Raw genomic sequence first — 20,645 nt, 5'->3', positions numbered from 1 at the left:
TGTAAATGGCCTGGTATATGGCTCGTATGTGTTTGAAAACAGTGCATATCCTGCTGTTGTTGGCTAAAGTGTTCTGGGGGTGTCAGGTCAAGTTGGTTCATATGATTGTTTAAGTTTTCTAGTGGTTATGGCTCACCTCTCTGAATTCCAATCCCCTCCCTGATGTTGGCTGAGAATTTCCAACTCACCTTTCAGCTATTTGATGCTTTCAAGAGTTTTTTTTTTTTTTTTTCTTGCTCAGCCTTTTGCCTTTTTTAGCTGTTTTTAGCAGGATGTTTGGCCTGAATTATCAGATCAGTAATTTCTGGAACCTATATTTCAACTTTTAATATAAAATTGTCTATTTCTAACAATTGGAATTAAACTAAGTGCCATTTCCAATAATGTGTGACAAACCTGTAACACAAAGTTTTAGTGGTGAAAGAGAATAGGCATTTAAATTCCTAGCAAAGTTCCCAAATGTAGCAGTTTCTTCTTTATTTCTAAAGCAATTTAAACTACAATGTTTCTAATGTATATCACCATAATTCTGTATATATAGGGCTTTTGATTTTCAGGCAAAAAAACATTACTGGATAGACAAGGGTCATCAAATAAATATTATAAAGATGTCAAAGTTCAATTAACCTGGTTAATATATTAAAAGTTGTCATAACCTCAAGGAGAGATTGACAAAACCTCCATCCTAGGGAAAAAGTTTAACATGTCTCTCAGTAATTGATAGCTCAGCAGAAAAAATAATAATACATAGATAATTTGAATAATACAACAAACAAGTTTGATCTAAGGAAAACACATATATCTCTGAGCCTCCAACAACTGAACAACTCCCATTCTTTTCAAACACATATGAACTATTTATGACAACTGACAACATATTGGGCAATTAAAGAAGAATAATAAATTGAAATGATTGTACCTTAACTACATGTAATGATATCAGAAATCAATATTTAAACATTTAGCTAAAAATATATATTTCAAATTTAAAAATCATACCTCTAAATAATCATAGGTCAAAAAAATTGAAAATTAGAAAATTCTGGTCACCAAGATGGCAGAATAGAAGGTAACCTGCTCAAATCTCCCCACAACAACAAGAATTCTGCACCTATCCACAATCCAAAGTCTCTCTGCCTCAGGATTCAGGTAGGACTTTGTGAAATCTTGGTGGAGCCCAAGATCTTGGAGGATTATTTTGAGAGTGTAGACTAACACCAGTTGGCTGTTCCACCAATCTTGTTCCTGGGTTCCAGCCCAGAAATGGCCCAGTCCCCCAAGGGGCTTTGGCTACCACACTGTTTGACTTTGAACCTGCAACCAAAACCATCTGTTAAAGGATCCAGAAGGAATTGTGTACACTAGTGCCTTGGTGGAAAGGCATCTACCTGCTCATATCCATCTTAGAAGTAAACCTCAAAGTTGCCTTGTGGCTCAGCTCCAGTCCTTACCATTCCCATGTAGGTCCTAGCTCTGAGCTGCTCACACAAGGACCCAGAGGGAGACTCACTCATACCTCAATCCCAGGAGTCTGAGCTTCCCTGACCTGACAGGCTTGCCAGCCTTAACCCACAACAGATCCTGAGGGGAACCAGTCTCAGCTCCAGCCCCTCCCACCGCAATCAGAGAACTATTCCATCTGTACTGAGATCTGCTGAGAGATGCTTACCTATCTGGGTCAACATAATGGGCTCTCCAGCCTCTGTCCCACAGCAGATTCTAAGGGGACCCAGTCTCAACTCCAGCTCCTCTTGTTGCAGTAAGGAACCCATTCCACCTATGCAAAGACCTGCTAGGAGGCACACCCATCTGAGCCTATAGTACAGTCTTCTAGACTTAGGTCCCTGGCTAGCATTCCCACACAGTCCCAGTATATCCGTTCCTTGGGTCTTCCCCAGGTCCATCTGGGACACAAAACTTCATTAACCTCAAAGTCCTCATGAGACTCACAGCAAGTCCAGGCGTAGAGCATCCTCCAGTGCTGAGATGGCTACAGTGGTCACAGGCTCAGGGAACTCAATAGTCAGTGGGCTCAGAATCCCTGGAAGGCCCTCTGCAGAAAGGCAGGCACAAATGAGGCCAGACTGTGAAGACTAAAATAAATATTTAGTCCCTAAATGCAAGACATTGTTGCACATCCACAAGCTCAAAAACATTCAAGGAAATATGACCTAACCAGAGAAAACAAGGTGCCAGAGGCAGACCCTAAAGTGATGAAGATGTATAATGTCTCAGATAAAGAATTCCAGGCTGGGCGCAGTGGCTCACGCCTGTAATCCCAGCACTTTGGGAGGCTGAGGTGGGCGGATCACAAGGTCAGGAGATCGAGACCATCCTGGCCAACATGGTGAAATCCCATCTCTACTAAAAATACAAAAATTGGCCGGGCGTGATGGCACACACCTGTAGTCCCAGCTACTCGGGAGGCTGAGGCAGGAGCATCACTTGAACCCAGGAGGCAGGGGCTACAGTGAGCCAAGATAGCCCATGCCCTCCAGCCTAGGTGACAGAGGCGAGACTCTGTCTCAAAAACAAACAAAAAAAAAGAATTCCAAATAGCTGTTCTAAATAGCTCAACAAACTTCATGAAAACACATAGGATTAATTCAGAAATGTACCAGAAAATGTAACAGAAAGATTAAAACAAATTTTTTTTAATGCGAAATCGGTCAGGCGTGGTGGCTCACGCCTGAAATCCCAGCACTTTGGAAGGCTGAGGCTGGTGGATCACTTGAGGTCAGGAGTTTGAGACCAGCCTGGATAACATGGTGAAACCCTGTCTCTACTAAATATACAAAAATTAGCTGGTCATGGTGGCACATGCCCATAATGCCAGCTATTCAGGTGGCAGAGGCAGGAGAATTGCTTCAACCCAGAAGGCAGAGGTTGCAGTGAACCAAGATTGCGCCATTGGACTCCAGCCTGGGCAACAGAGCAAGACACTGTCTCAAAAAAAAAAAAAAAGTGAAATCCTGGAGTTGAAAAATACTATGAAAATTTCAATAGAGAACATCAACAGCAGAATTAATCAAACATAGGAAAGAATCAGTGAGCTCAAAGACAGACTATTTGAAAATACATAGAAGAGAGAAAGAAAACATAATGAAAAGGAATAAAGCAAGCTTAGGGGATCTATAAGGCAACATCAAACCAGCAAATATTCAGATTATTGGACTTAAAGAGGGAATTGAGGAAGAAAAATAGGTAGAAAGCTTATTTAAAGAAATAATAATAGAAAACTTTCCAAACCTGGAGAAATATATAAATATCCAAGTACATGAAGACCAAAGGTCAGCAATCAGATTCAACCCAAATAAGAATACTCCAAGACATATAATCAGACTCTCAAAGGTCCAACATAGAGAGGGGATTCTAAAAGTAGCTAGAGAAAAGAAGCAAATAACATATAAGAGAGATCAAATATTCCTGGTAGAAGACTTCTCAGTAGAAACTTTACAGGCCAGGATGGAGTAGGAAGATGTATTTCCACTCTGAAGAGGGAAAAAAAATCTGCCAAACAAGAATACCATACCCAGAAAAGCTATCTTTCAGAAATGAAGGAGGAATAAAGACTTTCCCAGACAAACAAAAGCTGGGGCAATTGATTGCTACTAGATTGGACCTATAAAAAAATGCTAAAGGGATTCTTCAAACCAAAAGAAAAGGACACTAATATGATTGTTATACTAATGTAATAATCGTGATATGTAAACTACTTATATATTTACTAAGAAGACTAAAAGACAAAACTATTTAAAATAATAACTACAATTTGTTAAAAGATAGGCAACATAAAATGCAAATTGTGACATCAAAAATTCAAAATGGGGGAAAAGAGTTAATGTGTACAGGGTTTTTCTTTCTTTCCTTTTTGTATGATCAGAGATAGGTTGGTTTAAAATAACTATTTAAAATAATTTGTTATATCTATAGGATGTTTTAAGCCACACAGGGGAAAAACTGAAATCCTTCCCACTAAGATACGGAATAAGACAAGGATGCCCACTTTCACCATTTGTATTGAATATAGTACTGGAAATTATAGCCAGAGCAATTAGGCAAGAGAAAGAAATACAGGGCATCCAAATTAGAAAGGAAGGAGTCAAATTACTTGTTTGCAGATGATGTGATTTTATATGTAAAAAAACCTGAAGACTCCACCAAAAAACTTTAGAACTTATGTAAGAACTTACAGTAAAGTTGCAGGGTACAAAATCAACATACAAACATCAGTAGTGTTTATCTATGCTATAGCAATCAATCTGAAAAAAAAAAAAAATCAAGAAAGAAGTCCTACTTACAATGGCTACAGAAACTAAAATATCTAGGAATAAATTTAACCAAACAAGTGACAGATCTCTACAAGAAAAACTATAAAACACTGATGAAAGAAACTGAGGAGGACACACAAAAAAATGGAAAGATATTTCATGCTCATAGATTGGAAGACTTAACATTGTTAAAATGTCTATACTACCCAAAGCAACTGCAGATGTAATCCTTATCAAAATACCAAGTACATTCTCCACAGAAACAGAAAAAGCAATTCTAAAATTTATATGGAACCACAAAAGACCCTGAATAGCTAAGACAATCCTGAGCAAGAATAACAAAGAATCACAGTAGCTGATTTCAAATTATACTACAAAGCAATAGTAAACAAAACAGCATGGTACTGGCATGGTACTGACATAAAAACAGATATACAGACCAGTGGAATAGAATAGAGAACCCAGAAATAAATTCACATGCCTACAGCCAACTGCTTCTCAATAAAGAAGCCAAGAACACACACTGTGGAAAGGACAGTCTCTTTAATAAATGGTGCTGGGAAAACCAGATATCCACACATAGAAGAATAAAACTAGATCCTCGTATTTCACCATATACAAAAATCAACTCAAAATGGATTAAAGATTTAAACATAAGGCCTAAAACTATGAAACAACTAAAATAAAACACTGAGAAAGCATTATAGGACATTGGTCTGGGCAAAGATTTTTTGGGTAAGACTTCAAAATCATAGGCAACTGGTTGGGCATGGTGGCTCACGCCTGGAATCCCAGCATTTTGGGAGGCCAAGGCAGGTGGATCATTTGAGGTCAGGTTTTGAGACCGGCCAGGCTAACATGGTGAAACCCTCTCTCTACTAAAAATACAAAAATTAGCCAGACGTTGTGGTGGGTGCCTGTAATCCTAGCTACTGGCAGGTTGAGGAAAGAGAGTCACTTGAAGGAGGGAGAGGTGGCAGTGAGCCGAGATTGCCCCACTGCACTCCAGCCTGGGTGACAGAGTGAGACTCTGTCTCAAAAAATAAATACATAAGAAATAAAAAATAAATATAGGCAACCAAAACAAAAATGGGATTACATCAATCTAAAAAACTTCTGCACAGCAAAGGAAATAATTAATAAAGTGAAGAGACTTACAGAATGGGAGAAAATATTTGCAAACTATCCATCAGACAAAGGATTAATAACAACAATAATAAAAAAATTCAAACAACTCAATAGAGAAAAAAGAAACAAATAATCTGATTTAATCATGGAAAAATACCACCACAAAGAAGAAGAGGGACAAATTAAATTAAATTAAATTTTAAAAATGGACGAAAGACCTGAATAGAAATTTCTCAAAAGAAGACATACAAATGGCCAACAGGTATTTGAAAAAATGTTCAACATCACTAATCATCAGGGAAATGCAAATCAAAAGCACATGAAATATCATCTCATTCCAGTTAGAATAATCATTATCAGGAAGACAGAAAAAAAATTCTATTGAAGATGCAGAAAGAGCGAAATGCTCGTATACTGTTGGTAGGAATGTAAAGTAGCACAGCCACTATGGAAAACGGTATGGAGGTTCCTCAAAAAACTAAAAATAGAACTACCATATGATCCAGCAATCCCACTGCTGATATGTATCCAAAAGAAAGGAAATCTCTATAGGGAAGAGATATCAACATGCCCATGTTTATTGCAACACTATTCAGAATAGCCAAGATATGGAATCAACCTAACCTAATGGATGAACAGCTAAAGAAAATGTGGTACATATACACAATGGGATATTATTCAGTCATAAAAAAGAACAAAATTTTATCATTTCCAGCAACATGTATGGAACTGGAGGTCATTATCTTAAGTAAAATAAGCCAGGCACAGAAAGACAAATATCACATTCTCACTCATATGTGGGAACTAAAAAAGTGGATCTCATGGAAGTATAGATTAGAATGGTGGTTATCAGATGCTGGGAAGGGAAGTGAGTAGGAGAAGATGAAGAGAAGCTGGTTAAGGACACAAAACTACAGTTAAATAGAAGGAATAAATTCCAGTATTCAAATAGTACAGCAGGAAAATTATTGTTAACAATAACGTGTTATACGTTTCAAAATAGGAAGAGAAGAATTGTAATCTTTCCAACACAAAGAAAAGTGTTTGAGGTGATGGATATCCTAATTTCCCTGATTTGATCATTGCACATTATATACAGTATCAAAATACCACATGTAGCCCCAAAATATGTACAATTATTACATACCAATTAAAAATTGTGAAATAAAAATAAATAGAAGTGTATTATTAAATAAAAATGAAATGGAAAACAACAAAAACCCTGCCCAATTTTTCCCAAACTTTTGTTATATGCAGGTGTAAAATGATATTTCAACAAATATAAGCAAAGCAAGTAAAACATAGGAAAAATTAAAGAGTTTCACACTGATGTGATATCACATTGATCATTGAAAGTGTGCTCACAAGTAATTAGGGAAATGTTGTTATATTCATACTTCATCTTTCTGTAATTGTAATGAAATAAAATTTGAGAGAAATTATATTCATCATATTAAATGCCTATATGCACACCCTGAACAAATAAGCATATCACTAAAGTTTTTAATGTGACCAAAACAAAATAGAAAATACTCCTAACTAAATATCATATAGCAAAACTTGTGATTCAATCTGAGAAAGCTGACTGAAAAAATAAAATGGTATGAAATTTAGTCAGGGAAGTGCTTAGAAGTACTTATAGTCTTGATACAAAAATTAGATAAAAAGTTTGAAAATTAATTAATGAGCTATATAATACAACAAAACCAAAGAAATTAGAAGGAAATAAAAAGCTAAGTTCATTAAGCATGTAATGTAATTATTTAAAAAAACTTATAAAGAAAGGATTAACAAAGCCAAAAGTTGACTTAGTATTTACAAACTTCTGGTAATATTGATGAAGAATAAAAGACAGATGCATACACAAAAACTTTAGAAATAAGGAACAGAATTTAACTATTGAAGGAGTAGAAATTAGAAGGTTAATGAAAAAATAATATAAACAAATTCATGGAATAGAAGTTAGAAGGTTAATGAAAAAAATAATATAAACAAGTTCATGCCAAAAAATGGAAAATGAACAAATTCTTAGAAAAATAAAATTTACACAAGAAGAAATAGAAAATCTGATACCATTGTAATCATAAAAAGAATCAAATTTGAAATTTAAAATATTTCCACAAAGAAAATACCAGGCTCAGAATGTGAGTAGACAAATGTTACCATTCATGAAGTAGATAATTCTGTTATACAAACTCTTCTAGATAATAATGGGGAAAGGAAGCACTTCTCAGTTTATTCCATGATGTCATAACTCTAATGGCAAAATTAGATAAGGACCAGAAGGGAAAACACAAAAAAATTGCATGGATGCAAAATTCCTAACCCCAGTATCAGTAGACTATATCCATTTGTGGATAAAAAGGTGAAGTGCTGCACTAAGTTAGGTTTATTCCCAGAAATCAAGGAAGGTTTAATTTTGAACCTATTGGTTTCCATACAAGATGGTGAAATAGCATGAGTTTCTTTCTCCCCATAATAACTCTGGTGAACCTCCCAAATGAGGTGGGATTATTGATACGATGAATCAACATAAATACTATGAGAATGCCTGAGAAAGCAGATTTGAACTGGTGCAAGTTGGCCCATGGCAAAATATTTTGGGGTGTGTGTGTGTGTGTGTGTGTGTGTGTTGTGTCTTTTTGTTTTGTTTTTTACAAAGCTCAGGTCTGGAGCAGCCAGACACTGCAATGAGAAGATGGCGTTGGAGAAGTTTATGGCTTATACATTTCTTCCTCCCACACATTGCTTTGGGATGATCTCTGTCTGCCACATTTACCCAGACATTATCAGCAAAAGCCCAAGCTAGATGATGTCAGCTGTGTCTAACAGCAGAGCATTTAAGCCATTTACAAGGAGAAGTTGATGGAAAGGAGTGCAGACTGATCAGATATCCCCCTTGACCACTTCCAAACCCTCAGCTAAGGAGAGAGACTTCCAGCTCCAGCTTAGAAACATGTAGAGAGCTTGGAAGTCATCACTCACATCCTCACAACAAGCAAAAAGGTAAACAAACTGAAAACCAGTGATTCCTCCTAGATCCATCAGATAGTTGAGGTCACAGGACACATTGCCACCCTGAAAACTGGAGAAGTAGGTGGATACAGAGAATCACAGGCAAGATCAGCTTACCAAGAGCAGAAGCTTCTGGAGCCAGTAACTGGTAGGAACACTTACACGATGACTGACACATTGTGGGAGGCAGATCATGGACTGGCTTGAGAGTAAGACTGGGGCCACAGTTTTATGGGGTTTTACCTCCAGGAACCCCACCAGGTTCTCACAGTGAAATCAAAGAAAAATCCCTTTGTGCTTCTGGCAGGGGTAGGAGAAAAGTAACCATTTTGAAATATGCCTGGGGAAAGTTACCATTTTGAAATATGCCCAGAGTGTTCTCTGAAACAAAGGCTTGCCCTCAAGGGCAATATTTTACTAGAAACTTTTCTGACCTGGGAGAAAGGCAATTAGACAACTCCACCCTCTCACCTAGGAATGGAAAAAAAGCTAAGAAATGCCTCTGAAGATCACAGCCCAGGGACCGAAACCCATGAAAAACCTGAGATTTAATCATAAGATGATAGATTATTATATACCTCCTCTCCCCAACACTGTACTATTATATCAATAGGACTCCAGAAGAATGACAGTGGATTGCAACTAAGAGAGGTGCAGGACTCCCTTTAAGAAGTAATTCTTCTTAAGCATACTCTACTTAAGAAGAAATTCTTCTCAACATACTCCACTTAAGAAGGAATACTTCTTAAACATACTCCACTTAAGAAGGAATTCTTAGGGATCCCAAAGACAACAGGGAAGCAATAAATCAAACAAAACAAAATACACACACACACACACACACACACACACACACACACACACACACACGGAAACGAGGGAACTGATGCCTATGGCACCTGTAGCTACAGCAGACATTAAGCACAGCCTAGCTCCTAGAGATTCACACGAAAGCTCGCAGTAAAAGTCTGATTACCTCAGTTCCTATTACCGGATACAGCATGCTCAGCTTTCAACAAAAAATTACACAACATGCTAAAAGGCAAGAAAAAAAATACAGTCTGAAGAGATAAAGCAAGCATCTGAATCAGACTCAGATATGACACAGATTTTGGAGTTATCAGATGGAGAAGTTAAAATAACAATAATATATTAAGGGCTGTAATCGAATACATAGACAACATGCAAGAATTGATGGGTAATATAAAAAGAGAAATGGAAGCTCTAAAAAAGAAAAGAAAATCCTGGAAATGAAAAATGCTAACAAAGAAGAATGCCTTTGGTGGGCTCATCAGTAGACTAGACAGAGCCAAAGAACGAATCCGTGAGCCTGAAGATAGGTCTGTAGGAACTGGAATGCAAAGGTGAAAAAGGATGGGAAAAAAGGAACAGCACCGTCTCATGCGCTCTTCTGTCTGCCTGCAACAAGTCCTGTTTCTCAACTGCCCCAAGGTCTCCGCCTGATGCTACTTACTCACAAAAGCACACTCTGACCTCACACCATGCTCTGGGGTAGATACATCTCTACTGAATGCTCTTATCATAGTCTGTAGTTTTCCTTAATAGCATTTATCAAAATTGTAATTTAAGGATTATTTCTGCATATGTATACTACCACCCATGATTGAGAAACTGTTACTAGACTAGCCTATCCAAGAAAAAGAAACCCTACATCTAGAAAAAATATTTTTTTTCCAGATAATGAACAACGTGCAATACAGAACTCTAGTCCCCAAGTGAAGGGAAACAAAAGTGAGCCCTCAATACTCCTGACTTTCTATCTGGAGGCACTTTCAGACCAGTGACATTAGTCATTTGAAGAGTTGAGGACACAGCAAGCGATGTCAATAGTCAAATAACATGGCAAATGATTTTAAGTGGTTTTCCTTGGCTCTTGATGAGTCAATGATGTTAGTGATACTGCTCAGTTCTTGTTGATTTGATGAGTTAATATCATTTGAAATTACTTAGTAATTGGCCTCTATAAATAGATTGTGTGGAACCAACTACAAGCAAGAATATTTTCAACGAAAATACTAATTTGGTAAACCCGAAGTGAAATCTGTAAAAATGTGTTCCAACTGCTGGTAGTAAAAATACGTAAAAAACTTTTTTTTTTTTTTTTTGAGACACAGTCTTGTCGCCCAGGCTGGAGTGCAGTGGCATGATCTCGGCTCACTGCAACATCCGCCTCCTGGGTTTCAGGGATTCTCATGCCTCAGCCACCTGAGTAGCTGGGATTACAGGCACATGCCACCATGCCCAACCAGTTTTTGTATTTTTAGTAGAGACGGGGTTTTGCCATGTTGGCCAGGCTGGTCTTGAACTCCTGACCTCAAGTGATCCACCCGCCTTGGCCTCCCAAAGTGCTGGGATTACAGGCATGAGCCACTGTGCCTGGCCTAAAGAACTTTTCCCAAGGCTTCGTTAGACAAGTTTACAAAGCTTGCAAAAGTTTAAGGTGTTTAAAACCTGCAGTTATTCATCAGCAGGTAGTATGCAGGAAATAAGTAAGTCTGTCTTATTGAACAAGTAATGTCAAAAGTGAACTTCATTTGCTCTTATGGACTTAACTATTGTTAGCTCTGTGACTTTTTTTTTTTCCAGAAAGAGAAGTCAAATATCCTGACTAGCTCTGCCACACAGCAGTTCAATGACTTAGCAGTAATAAAGTTTGCAATTTTTTAAGCTCAGGGCTGAGGGTGAAATTTTTCTGAATGAGAAGAACTTTGTTCAAACACTATTATTAAACATGGGATGCCTTTAGAAACTAGCTTTTGCTGCAAACTTGATGTTTCTTAATGAATTCAACCTTAAATTTCAAGGGAAATCAGAGCTTATATGCAAAGCTTACTCTGCTGCAAAGTCACTTCAATGACAACTAATATTTGAATCACAAGTAATGTGAAATGCTTTATATATTTGACATGCTGTCCAAGTTTAAAATAAGAAGTGATATCTCCTTTCTCACAAATATTTTCCACACATATGGATTCTGAGCACAAACTCCAATTCCAGCAGCATTTTTTAGATCATAATGCAAATGCAAAAGAAATATACATATTTCAAAATTCACTTAACAGTACAACTGAGGAGGATCCACCCAACTCTTCTGATTAATCTGCAATGTAACAGTGTGCCGAAAGGCAAACGTCCAAAGAATCTAACGAAATTCTATAAATGACTTCTAAGCACTGGATATGCCCAATTGAAATAATATGCTTATGGACAGATATCAGCATCCAACAATGCTATCAGTGTGAAAGAACATTTCCAAAGATGAACCACATAAAATTTTATTACAGATTGGCATTAACAGATAAGCATTTGCAATAGGTTGTTTACAACAAACTCAATTGAGATAGAATTCACATACCATGTAATCCACCCATATAAAGTGTACAATCCAAACCCTTGTAGTATATTCGGAGTTGTGCAATAATTAGAATGATTTTAGAAAATTTTCATTATTCCAAAAAGCAACTCCACATCCATTATCAGTCACCCCACATTTTCTCCAACCCTCTAAAGCCCTTGGAGATCAATCATCTACTTTCTGTCTCTACAGATTTGCTGATTCGGAAAAACCACATATAAATGGAACCATCCGATATGTGGTCCTTTGTTACTGGCTTCCTTCACTCAGCACGTTTTCAAGGTTGATCCATGTTGTCGCATTTATCAGCGTTTTCTTTTTATTGACAAACAACGTTTCATTATACAAATGTGCCACATTTTGCCTACTCATTCATTGGTTGATGAACATTGGGTTGTCTCCACTTTCTATTACCAATAATGCTGCTATGAACATTCATGTACATATATCAATGTTTGTTTTCATTTCTCTTGGGTATAAATTTAGGAGTGGAATTGCTAAGTCACATGGTAACTATATTTAATCTTCGAAGTAAATTCCAGTCTGTTTTCCAAAGAGGCTGCACCATTTTATACTCCCACCAGGAGTGTGTGAAGGTTCCAATTTTTCCACACCCTTGTCAACTTTTTATTAATTTTCATTAAACACTATAATGAGCTTCATCATTGGAGGGTGTTTTCCAAGGAGTTCTCTACGTTTGATCTTCGCTGAGAAGTGACTTCTTAATTTTAGCAAATCCTGTTCTCTTGATGAGACTACTTCCAAAACCATCAAGCCCTGGATCCTTTTTGCTTGATTGTCTTTCCTATAGTTTTTAATCTCTCGTCATGTTACTATAATCAAGAAGCCAGATGGCACCTGCAACACTCGGCCAGGAAATCTCTCTAGTGAGATCATATTAGGCACATGTTTTACTTTCAGTCTGCCACTACAGAAGTTCTTCCTTCCTCCAGTTTTCCAATAACATTTACCTCACTTTTCTAGAAGTCCTCATCTACAGCCTTGTCAGACCATGATGCTGCTATCGCTTCTTCAAAGCACTTTAGTTTTTTACCAGCACATGCCTACTTAACACCTACTGCCAAGTTCCAAAACCACTCCCATATTTTGGGTTTTCATTATGGCAGCTGCCCACCTCCAAGTACCAAGTTCTGTATCAGTTATCTGTTGATGCATAACAAATTACCCCAAAACCTACCAGTTAAAACATTTACTAACCCAGAGTTTCTGGGGGTTAAGAAGCCAGAAGTGACTGGTTTAGCTAGGTCTTTCTGACTCAGTGTCTCACATGAGGTTATGGGCAAGTAGTTGGCTGTGGCTGCAGTCCTATTTGAAGGCTCAGGCAAGGGAGGATCCACTTCTAAGCTCACTCACATGGTTGCTAGAAGGCCAGTTTGTTGCTGGTTGTTGGCCATGGGCTTCAGTTACTTACTATGTGGAACTCTCCATAGGCTAAGTGTCCTCACAATAAGGCAACTGGCTTCCCAAAGGACAAGTGATTCAAGAGAGCGCATGCCTGTGCAAAAGCCATAGCCTTTTCATAACCAAATATTTTAAGTGACATCACATCACTTCTATCATATTCTATTTATTAGAATTGAGTCAAATTACTATTTTCCTACTGAAAAATTTGACATTTCATCAATTTCTGGAATGGCCACACTTTCTGAAACATTGTTACAATATCTACTTTAAAGTCTTTGTCTCATAATTCCAACATCTGTGTCATCTTGGGGTTAGTGTCTGTTGTCTTTCCTTTGAATTGTTGAAAATTTTCTGACTTATGTATTTCATGTGATTCTGCATTGCATCTTGGACATTTTGAATATTATGGGCCTCTGGGTATTCAATTCTTCCAGAAAATGTTAGGGTATTTTTTCCAGCAGGCAATTTAACTGATTAAGTCTTGGTCACCAGTTCCAATCCATCTCCTATGGGCTGTGGTTCTAATGTCAGTTCAGTTTTCTAAGTATTTTCAGTGCTATTTGCATCTCTCTTTGCCCAGTGTCAGACCTGAACAATTATTGCATCAGACCTACATATGTATAGACCAGGGGAGAGCCCCAGATTGCATAAACAACTGTTATGAGATCACTTTCTTGAGCTTCCTTATCTTTGTCACCACCTAGACACCTTTCCAGCTCTCAGGAGCCACTTCCTCTTCCTGATCATCAGGTTAGAAATCCAAGGGTTTAGGTTCTCCTCTCTGCTACACACCTCATGGATACATCACTTCCAGGTCCAAGTAGCAGGAAGATAGTGAGGGAAGAAAAGCAATGGGGATTCTCCTAAACCTTTTTGGCCCAGAGATCCTCTAACCAGAGTGAAGGGTTCTTAACTGAGGTTTAGATGCCTGCTCAGCCATCTCTGTCCTCACCACAGGAATGCCCGAGTGCCACAATGATCTCCTTTCAAATTCCAGTTTCCTTCCCAAATCTGCCTGTTATTACTTTTGATGGTGCCCAGACAGCTGCTCCATGCCTTAGTTACATTTAGCATGAGAGAGAAAGTGGAGCATGCTCATTCCATTTAAAGGGAACCCAGTACCACTCAGTTACTTTATTTCCAACAATTACATCACTGGAGGATTAACTCTTAAACAGGAACTTCCTAAGAATATAAATGAAGAATTCTGATTGAAAGATTCATCACTTTATCCAATCACTTTTTACATTAATTTTTATTAAAAATTGACACATAGAAAAAATTTTTAAATGACCAATGAACATCTCTACATCCACCACAAAAAAAGTTGACTAATTTTGTACATATTTATTTGAAAATATGCTGCCAACATCATGACTTTTCAAACTTAAAAAAACCTCTGCATGCATCTCCTAAGAATTAGAACATTATCCGACGTAACTCAATTATCACTTCTAGAAAAATCAAACACACATTTATCTAATACCCATTCCATCTTCCTATTTCTCCAAATAGCCCCTCAAATGTCTTTTATAGGTTTTTTTTTTTTTAATAAATCAGAAGCTAATAAAGGATCGCACTTTCCATTCGATTATCTCTCTTGCCTTAATCTAGAAGAGACCACTTTTTGTTTTATTACATTTGCTTTTTGAAAAGTCCAGACCAGGGCCAAAATGCACAAACTATGGCTTACAACCTCACCCCCCTGCGTAGGGCCACAGTGGAATGTGTGAAAGATCAGTTTGGCTTCATTAACTATGAAGTAGGAGATAGCAAGAAGCTCTTTTTCCATGTGAATGAAGTTGAGGATGGCCTTGAGCTCCAGGCAGGAGATGAGGTGGAGTTCTCAGTGACTCTTCATCAGCGCACTGGCAAGTGCAACACCTGGAATGTGTGGCGAGTCTGTGAGGGCCCCAAGGCTGTTGCAGCTCCTCGACCTGAGCGGTTGGTCAGTCCCTTGAAGAACATCACCCTGGATGATGCCAGTGCTCCTCGCCTAATGGTTCTTCATCAGCCAAGGGGACCAGATAACTCAATGGGGTGTGGAGCAGAAAGAAAGATCCGTCAAGCTGGTGTCATTGACTAACCACATCTACAAAGCGCATCATTAATCCACTATGATCAAGGTAGGGGGCTCTGGTGAAGGTTTCTGAGTGTCTCCCCCTTCATTCCTCCCGAAATCTGGAATACTTATTCTTTGGAGCTATTACACCAGTTTTAACACCTTTCTCATGTTGTGCTTAAAAAGTACATTTAAGAAAACCATTTTAAAATAAATTTTAAAAAAAATTCCAGACCAGTTGTCCTGTACCAACTCTGGACTTGTCTGTTTCCATAATGTGTAATTCAACTTGTTCCTCTACTCCTTGTATTTCTTTAAATAGGAAGATAAGTCTAGACAAAAGATTTAATTAAATTTGGGGTAAACATTTTTGGCAGTACATCAAGGATGATCACACGTGCTTCATACTGCGTCCCATCAAGAGCCACATAATGTTGGCTTATTCCAGAAGTAGGGAAATGCAGTTTGACAGCCAAATCTCATTGTAAAGGCGATTCTTTTGCAATAGCTATCTGTGATCTTCTGACACCTTGTAAACAAAGTTCCTTAAAATTTTTTTCACCTAATGGGTTTTACCATTGATTTTTGCCAGATTTAATTACATTAAGGGTTGTAAAATGGTAATTTTTCCAAATCTATCATTCTGTGTACATTTAAAAGAAGACATTCTTCAAATAATTTTATAACGAGTTTTCTTTTTTCTCTACTTTCATCATTATGAACTTCTTTTCCTTCTTAGCATTATCAGCAATATCAGTGATTATTCTTTTTGATTTTAAGTTGTCCTAAATTTGGCCCGTGAGAATACCTTCGACTTGGCGCCTGTCCCCTTCTGACATTACCCCATTAGTCTTCAAATACTATCTTGCTTTTCATTTTATTTTCTTAATAAAAAAAAGCATTTTAGCCACACCACCCACTTCCCCTGCTCCAAACGGAATCAGCCACTTCTCCAAGGAACCCTGGTTCCTGTTAGTGGGGAATGGCATTTAGGAACCAAAATTTGGGTACTAAGCATGCTCACCACTACTGGGTACAATGTTAAATATTGAGGTCTGTTTAAAAGCCTCATTTTCTTTGTAAATGTATTTAAATACATAAAACAATAACTTTCTGATAAGTTAAAACCAGTCAATTAAGAAATAAACTGACTGCTTGGATTTAATTCTAATATTTTTCTCAGAAGGTCTAGCTAATTGTATTAGAATAATTTTTTTTTTTATGATACCAACTGTGAATTCAATGAAAGTCAAATATAAAGTTGGAGGAAAAATGCCTGGGGGGAACTAAACATTTAAATTGATGAAAAGAATGCTTAATAATTAACTCTTCATATATAACTTTCCACAAAATCATTCCTAAAATATGTGTAATAAGAAGGCAATCTTATATGTGAAGTATCCAAAAGCAATTACACTTTCTGGACCTCAGCTAGCTTTACAGATTTAAGTACAATTATAATAAAAGCAGGCATAATTAGGGACTCATAAGAAAAAAGAATATAGTTGTGAGTCAGTTATTAAGATTAAGGTGAGAGGAAACCCTTATAGATAAAACAGTAACTTTAAATTACTGCAACTATGTCTAACTAGGCTACAAAACAAACAGTACTGTTGGGACCTCAGGTTGGAAATAAGTCTATAATCATCACAAAACACCAGATCCGAAGACCTAGATTCTAGTCTTGACTCTGTTCACTAAGTTCAGGTTCTTCATTAGTACAATGAAAGGCTATAATTAAACCTCTCCTGGATCTAATGAGCTACCAGACATGTAGCCTCAGGTTCTGCCAAATATATCCCTTCTGCAACAGATAACAAAGTATGTGCTTAACAGTCTTTCCAGCTGCTTCAGTTAATCCGCCTTCTATGGTACTATAATAGTACTCAGTTCAGTTATATAAAACTATGTCAATTTAAGAAATGACAGAAGATAAGTAAGAGAGTCTACCTTTGGGCAAGATTTTAAGAAGAACTAAATTCTAAATTAATAAAACTACATTTTTTAATAATAAAGGACTTTTACGTTTACACATACACACATGCATATGTGTATATACGTATGTTTACATATATAAGTTGCTGGTGGGACAGCTCATAAAAAGAGCTTTATTATTTCCAGGTGAAGAGTTAAATTTAAATAATTCTTTTTTATGTTTAGCTTCCCTTTATGAAAATAAGCGCTTCCTATGTTGGCTGGCTATTTTAAAGAAGGCCACACACTTATTTACATTATTAATAACTCAGTGACTGTTTTTAAAAGAAAATTCACACATTGAAGCTTACTCTTATAAAGGGAATATGGTCTTATGAGAGAAACAAAATGTATATTTAACTATTCTTCATGATTTTTTAAAAGTTAGGCCTTTTACATTTTTTCTATCAATTAAATTTTCATAGGTTTTTAGAAACCTTCAAATTTATGGTTCTTCTAAAACTTAGCAAGTCAGTGCTCTTCATAATTTCACTGATCAATTTTATCATTACTTAGTGGCAACTAACATATTTCCTTCAGGAGAAGTAAAAAAGACAAATCTATTAGGAGTTTGTACCCTATTGATTATTCTCCTTATTACCCAATGAGAAGTCCTGGATTATTTGAGAGACGAACTAAGCCTCATAGGCCTTATCTCCTCTAAGAAATCTCTGATACTGAGTGAGTGAGGAGCTGCAGATTAATGGTTTCCCATATTCCTTCCATTTATAGAGTTTCTCTTTAGTGTGAACTTTTTTGTGTCTACAAAGGTTTGATCTGTAACTGTAGGCTTTCCCACATTCCATACATTTATACAGTTTCTCCCCAGTGTGGATCCTCTCATGTTCCGTTAAAAATGAATACTGGCTGAACGCCTTTCCACACTGATTACACTGATACGGCTTCTCTCCGGTATGAATTCTCTGATGCCTATAAAGGTTAGATTTGCAACCAAAGGCTTTCCCACATTCCTCACATGTATAAAGTTTTTCCCCAGTATGAATTTTCCGATGTTCATTAAAGGATGAATACTGGTTGAAGGCTTTCTCACATTCATTGCATTGATAAGGTTTTTGTCCAGTGTGAATGCGCTGATGTTCAATAAGGGTTGCAATACGTGTGAAGGTTCTCCCACATTCCAGGCATTTATACAGCTGTTCTCCAGTATGAAGCCTCTGATGTTCAGCCAGAGAGGTAAACTGGCTGTAACCCTTCCCACACTCACTACATTTATAGGGTTTCTCGCCTGTATGGATTCTTTGATGCCTGTGAAGTTTTGCTCTGCAGTTGAAGGCCTTCTCACACTCACCACATTTATAGAGTTTCTCTCCAGTATGAATTCTCTGATGTACAGTGAGGGTTGAACACTGGCTAAAGGCTTTACCACACTCCCTACATCGATACGGTTTCTCTCCGGTATGCACTCTCAGATGTTTGATAAGGGTTGAACTGTTGCTAAATGCTTTCTCACACTCATTACACTTGTAAGGTTTCTCTCCAGTATGAATTCTCTGATGAGAAAGAAGGGATGATCTGTGGCTGAAGGTTTTTTCACACTCGTTACATTTGTAGGGTTTCTCACCTGTATGAATTCTCTGATGTTCAATAAGATGAAGATTCTGCTTGAAGCTCTTCCCACATTCATTACAGATGTGAGGTTTTCCTCCTGGGTAAATTTGGAAGCATTTCATGAGATCAAAATTCTGTTTAAAATCTTCCCCAAATGTATAATACATATTGGGTATCCTTTCTATAGGAACACTCTGTTGTGCGACGAGAGCTGTATTTATAAATAAGCTTTTCTCCAATTCAAGACTCGTATGGTTTCCATCTTCACTGATGGTTTTCTCATGCGAGACTATCATTTGCCTGAGAGGTTTCTTCTCTTGCTCCTCTTCTATCCTGCTCTCAAATTCCACAGCTTCTTCAGCGTTAAGGTCCCAGTGACCATCCTTAATGGATTCTTCCTTTATCATTCCCTGAGATGTTTCCTCTACAAAAACGTCCTGTCTATGAGGCAATGCTTCTGTTTCAGACCAAGTCTTGAAACCTAAAATGAATCAGAAGAATTAAAGCCTCCTCTGCTGGAAGAAACAAACTGATGTATCAGTGAGACAATAAAACTGGTAACAGTATATGTAAAAGCAGAGTGTACAATCAGATTTCAAATGCTGACCTGAATCTTGGGAAGAACAGGATGGGATAAAGGAAAGTGGGGTGAATGGGTTAAGGAATGGCATGGGAGAATACACAGGACAAATTAACAATGAAAATGAAGTGATTCCACCCAGGTAAAGTAAGGTTAGATGCAGAAGAACAGGCTGGGTAGAAGATATGAGGATACAGAAAAATGCCAAATGAGAAGCCCACGTTGAATTCCATGGGATACTCCACTCTGTCATCGTTTTCCACTCTGCATATACCAGGCAATGAAGCAGGCAGCCTACTTTCTCCTTCTTACTCACATGTCCCTTTCACTGTATTATCTCCCCATGTTCTCTCTGAAACTCCATATCCAATAATTTTTTAAATATTTGGATTTGTTTTCTTAAATTTCTTTATTTCATGTGACTGATTTTATATCATAGTCTGCGAAGCGGGAAACAGTCTGTTAAAAAGAGGAAGGCTAGGCACGGTGGCTCACACCTGTAATCCCAGCACTTTGGGAGGCTGAGGCAGGTGGATCACCTGAGCTCAGGAGTTCGAGACCAGCCTGGACAACATGGTGAAACCCCGTCTCTACCAAAAATACAAAAAATAAGCTAGGTGTGGTAGCACGCACCTGTGGTCCCAGCTACTCAGGAGGCTGAGGTGAAAGGATTGCTTGAGCCTGGGAGGCAGAGAGTGCAGTGAGCTGTGATCACACCCTGCACTCCAGCCTGGGTGACAGAGCAGTGAGCTGTGATCACACCACTGCACTCCAGCCTGGGTGACAGAGTAGTGAGCTGTGATCACACCCTGCACTCCAGCCTGGGTGACAGAGAATCATCTCAAAAAAAAAAAAAAAAAAGGAGTGGGGGGACGTTCAGGTTTTGAAAATTACAACAGCTCTGCAGCATGACTGTGACGATTCTATGTGATTAAAGTTTAAGATGCTCATTATAAAAAAGAGGAAAATATGGAGTAAATTGCCCCTGTGCAACAATCTATCCCTGGTGATTGGAAGAATAACAGTTTTTTTCATATTACCTTTCTTTGTATTTTCCCCTTTTTATTTTATCACAAAGAGAGACATATTCATTTCTTCTAATAAGCTGCAACCAAAAGACTGCACTCACTCTCTTTGTAGGACTCTCTTGAGAATAATGAAAACCTGCAGGAGATTTGAAGTCAATATGTCTTAAAGTCCTGAAATATGTCCAAGTCCCAAGCTCAGCTTTGATTCTGGGTGAAA

General features: G+C 37.7%; 1 protein-coding gene across 5 annotated transcripts in view; it reads right to left on the bottom strand.

Moving 5' to 3' along the window:
• The window catches only part of ZNF354C (zinc finger protein 354C), a 44,290-nt gene that overhangs the window by 8,642 nt on the left and 15,003 nt on the right, over nucleotides 1-20,645 (bottom strand). The window contains exons 5-6 of one of the 5 annotated variants that reach the window (XM_017960219.3): nucleotides 1,951-2,053; nucleotides 211-1,314 (exon numbers count right to left, since the gene is read on the bottom strand). The exons of 2 other annotated variants lie outside the window; for them this stretch is intronic. In XM_017960219.3, the coding sequence (XP_017815708.1) occupies nucleotides 1,212-1,314; nucleotides 1,951-2,053 (206 nt within the window). In that variant the 3' untranslated portion in view covers nucleotides 211-1,211. Of the gene's footprint in view, nucleotides 1-210; nucleotides 1,315-1,950; nucleotides 2,054-11,694; nucleotides 19,302-20,645 lie in introns of those variants that run through there. 2 more of the 5 variants (XM_021940061.2, XM_003900619.5) reach the window with 2 other exon arrangements.

This window comes from Papio anubis, chromosome 5 (genome assembly GCF_008728515.1).
Source record: "Papio anubis isolate 15944 chromosome 5, Panubis1.0, whole genome shotgun sequence".
Taxonomy (NCBI): domain Eukaryota; kingdom Metazoa; phylum Chordata; class Mammalia; order Primates; family Cercopithecidae; genus Papio; species Papio anubis.
This window is presented reverse-complemented; position numbering and strand designations above follow the sequence as displayed.